The 4,023-nt window shown below is 54.8% G+C and overlaps 1 protein-coding gene across 1 annotated transcript in view; it reads right to left on the reverse strand.

Annotated features, from left to right (window-relative positions):
* Positions 1 to 3,778, reverse strand: part of prkd2 (protein kinase D2) — a gene marked incomplete at both ends in the record, with an annotated part of 18,147 nt that extends 14,369 nt beyond the window's left edge. The window contains 2 exons of the mRNA XM_084438971.1: positions 1,147 to 1,321; positions 3,455 to 3,778. Coding sequence (XP_084295097.1) covers positions 1,147 to 1,321; positions 3,455 to 3,778 — 499 coding nt within the window. The remainder of the gene's footprint in view (positions 1 to 1,146; positions 1,322 to 3,454) is intronic.
* Between the last annotated feature and the right edge of the window lie 245 nt (positions 3,779 to 4,023).

A 4,023-nucleotide genomic window follows, 5' to 3' on the forward strand; every position in this document is an offset into this window, starting at 1 on the left:
AACAAACAAACAAACTCCTTATAGATGAAAGGGCTGCTGTCGGCCTCAACCAGGGCGTGGGCAAACTGACCAATGACATGTACCCCATTTTAGAAAACTGACCAATGACATGTACCCCATTTTAGAAAACTGACCAATGACATGTACCCCATTTTAGCAAACTGACCAATGACATGTACCCCATTTTAGAAAACTGACCAATGGCATGTACCCCATTTTAGCAAACTGACCAATGACATGTACCCCATTTTAGCAAACTGACCAATGAGGTGTATCTGTGACTCACCGGGGAATGGATGAGCCTCTACTCTCACAGGAACAATGACGGAGAACTAGAGGAGGAGGAGAGGGAGGGTGTGAGGAGAGCAAGAGGAAGGAGGAGGGGAGGGAGGAGGAGGGAGAAGAGGAAGGTGGAGAAGGGAGAGGTGGAAGAGAGGGAGCGCGTGAGGAGAGCCGGAGGAAGGAGGAGGGGAGGGAGGAGGAGGGAGAAGAGGAAGGCGGGGGAGGGACATCGCTCGCCCGCGGTCTGGGAGAGGAAACGGCGCTGGTTTCCTCCTCTTTCTCCCTGAGACAATGGAGAGGAGAGGAGGAGCAGAAGGGCATGAATGAATCAGTGAAAAGGAGACCGCTGCTTTGTGGTCGAGCGGACGCAGACGCGGACAGAAGTAGACCAGCGTGGTTATGGGAGGACCTGTAGAGCAGAGCTCAGACAGGCTGGGGGCTGAGAAAGCCTACAGCGGCGAGGCAGCGAAAACAAGCGCAAGCCGATCGGTGCCGACAGTGAAAACGTTCTGGTCGGCAATCATTGAAATGAATGGGATTACCTTCTCCTCGTTCTCCTCGTTTACGTTAACAGATCATAACCCCATAATCATTGGTAATTTGTTGCGTTGTTAACCAGCTAACTTTTAATATATTGGTTTACCCGAATACATTTAGCTATTGCGTTGCATCAACACAATGTCCGTTGGGGTTGCTAGCTAGCTCACCAAATCCATGTCCAGCCCATTAGCCTACATCAACAGCTATTTGACATCCACTACTACACAAGCTATCGGATTGCCTAGCACGCGCTACACACAAGTGACGTAACAATGTCCCTTCCTTCGTAACAATGTTTCTTCCTTCGTTTGAGTGCGAGGATACGAAGCGGGCGTGTGAGTGTGAGTTTGGGAGGGCCGAGGGGGGCCCTCCGGGGGCCGGGAGGGACCAGGGGCTGGGAGCTGGGAGCTGGGAGCTGGTAGCTGGGAGCTGGGAGCTGGGAGCTGGGAGCTGGGAGCTGGGAGCTGGGAGCTGGGAGCTGGTAGCTGGGACCTGGGAGCTGGGAGCTGGGAGCTGGGTGTGGGGTAGAGTGAACACAGACCAGGGGCCTCGGGGGCCTATAGGAGAGTATGCTCTACAGCCTCTACAGCCTCTCACCAGCCTCTGACAAGTGAATGGAAAAACGTGTGAATGGAACAGTGGGAGGCTGGAGGATAAACAGCGTGCCCAGGGCCGGGCCGGTGAGTCACCCTCTCTGAGACAGGCAGGGGGGGGGGGGGGATGCCCCTGACTATCCCCAACACAAGCACAAACATGTACACACGTGAATGAATGCATGCTCTCCCTCCCTCTCTCGCTCTCTCTCTCTCTCGCTCTCACACACACACCGCGTCAATCCTAAAATCCCCCTAAATACAAAGCTTCCACCACACCAGGCTGTAGTAGGGGTGTAGAGGACAATAGAGAGTTTGTTCTGGTCAAGGTTATGGCTAAGACCAGACCAGACCAGACCAGACCAGACCAGACCAGACCAGACCAGACCAAGACCAAGACCAGGACCAGGACCAGGACCAGGACCAGGACCAGATCAGATCAGATCAGACCAGACCAGACCAGACCAGGACCAGATCAGACCAGACCAGACCAGACCAGACCAGACCAGGACCAGATCAGACCAGACCAGACCAGACCAGACCAGACCAGGACCAGCACCAGGACCAGGACCAGGACCAGGACCAGATCAGACCAGACCAGACCAGACCAGACCAGACCAGACCAGACCAGACCAAGACCAGGACCAGATCAGACCAGGACCAGGACCAGGACCAGGACCAGGACCAGACCAGACCAGACCAGGACCAGATCAGACCAGACCAGACCAGACCAGACCAGACCAGACCAGACCAGGACCAGGACCAGGACCAGGACCAGACCAGGATCAGGATCAGGATCAGGACCAGGACCAGGACCAGGACCAGGACCAGATCAGACCAGGACCAGGACCAGGACAAGGACCAGATCAGACCCGGACCAGATTATATTAGGAACAGAGAAGGAAGAGGAGGAAGATGAGCAGGAGAAAGAGAGATTCTGTGGCTGAAGGAGGAGAGAGAGAGGGAGAGTGGAGGAGGTAGAGAACGAGGAGGAGATGGAGGTGGAGATAGTTTAGCTAGTGTTTCTTTGTGCAGTAGCCAGTAGCTGGCTCTGTAATGCTCATGTACTCTGCTCTGGTGTGGCTAGCATACAGACCAACCTCTGGCTTTGGAAATCTACCAATCTAATCATCTGACACTGTAATTGGCTAGTAAAAACCCAGGCCTCACACTGATTGGAGAGTAGCGCTTCAAAATGGCCGACCTGCCTCCTTCTTGCCCTTCCATTGGGGGGGTGGGGGGGGGCGTATGTGTATCAGCACACTTCAGAATGATTGACTTGTGCAGGCCCTACACCACTGTCCCCAAAGGTGACCTCAGAGACCTCTCATGTATTCATAGATCTTGCTTCCCCATGAGTCAAATCAAAACATTCTACCAAAACATATACGATACTCCTCTCCCACGCAATGACTGGCTTCCACAACATCCAATGAGGAAGAGCAGAGAGTTCATCATTAGTGAGTCCTAAATTAGCACAGTGTTCCGCCCAGTGTAGTAACAGCTGTGGTGACAGTGCAGAGGGAGGGTGACCGGGTTCGATCACATGAGCTCACCAACAGTCAGCCTACTAGACTGGTGATGTAATACTAGGTTGTAAAGAGTCACTGTCTACGTAGCACAGTATGTGTCGGAAAGATATACAGTGGGGCAAGAGGTATGTAGGGTATGTGTGTGTGTGTGTGTGTGTGTGTGTGTGTGTGTGTGTGTGTGTGTGTGTGTGTGTGGGTGTGTGTGTGTGTGTGTGTGTGTGTGAGTGTGTGTGTGTGTGTGTGTGTGTGTGTGTGGGTGGGTGTGTGCAAGCGCACATTCGCCGCCAAAATCCATAATTCGAGTGACAGTTCTGTGACAGACGCTGAATAGGTTGAAAAGGTCTCCCATGAAAAACATTGCCCACAAGCATACAGCGCACACACACTCTCTCTCTCACACACATACACACACACACACACACACACCCACACACAAACACACACACACACACATCACCTCCACCCTTCACCATAACTATGAGGCAGCCGACTTGTTCTCTCCCTTACCTTCTGATCCACGATGGAGCAGGCGACCTGCTTGACGTAGGCCAGGTCAGCGGCCTGTGGCAGCAGGACAGACTCTCTGGTCAGGCCAATCTGGATCATGAAGGACACCCCTGCGGGCGCCGGGGGCAGCAGGGACACGGCGGCCCCCCCGTGGCTGGCCCCAGCCCCCTGGTCCGCGGGATGGAAGCCGTGGAGGGGGGCGGGGGCCAGGGCCACGGGGGTCCCCTGCTGGATGATCACGGAGCCTGGCGGAGAGGGGCCCCCGGGCGGGAAGAAGACCTGAGAGAGGGGCCCCGACGACAGGCACGGGCTGGCGTTGGCCATGGCTGGGCTGGAGCTCTGGCTGCAGCTCACAACACACACACACACACACACACACACACACTCAAAGCTCTCTCAGAGAGCAGGGGTGTGAAGGCTTGGATACGTTGACTCACACGCTCAAACACACATAGTCTGTGTCAGAGGTTCCAGTCTCTGGTCAGTCCAGTGTCCACCCCCTCCCTCAGAACCGGGAGGAGAGACCCCTATCAAGGAAGCTGTGCTCTTCTCCTCCTTGCTGCCCTCTT

The sequence above is a fragment of the Borostomias antarcticus genome (assembly GCF_949987555.1).
Source record: "Borostomias antarcticus genome assembly, chromosome: 1".
Lineage (NCBI taxonomy): Eukaryota > Metazoa > Chordata > Actinopteri > Stomiiformes > Stomiidae > Borostomias > Borostomias antarcticus.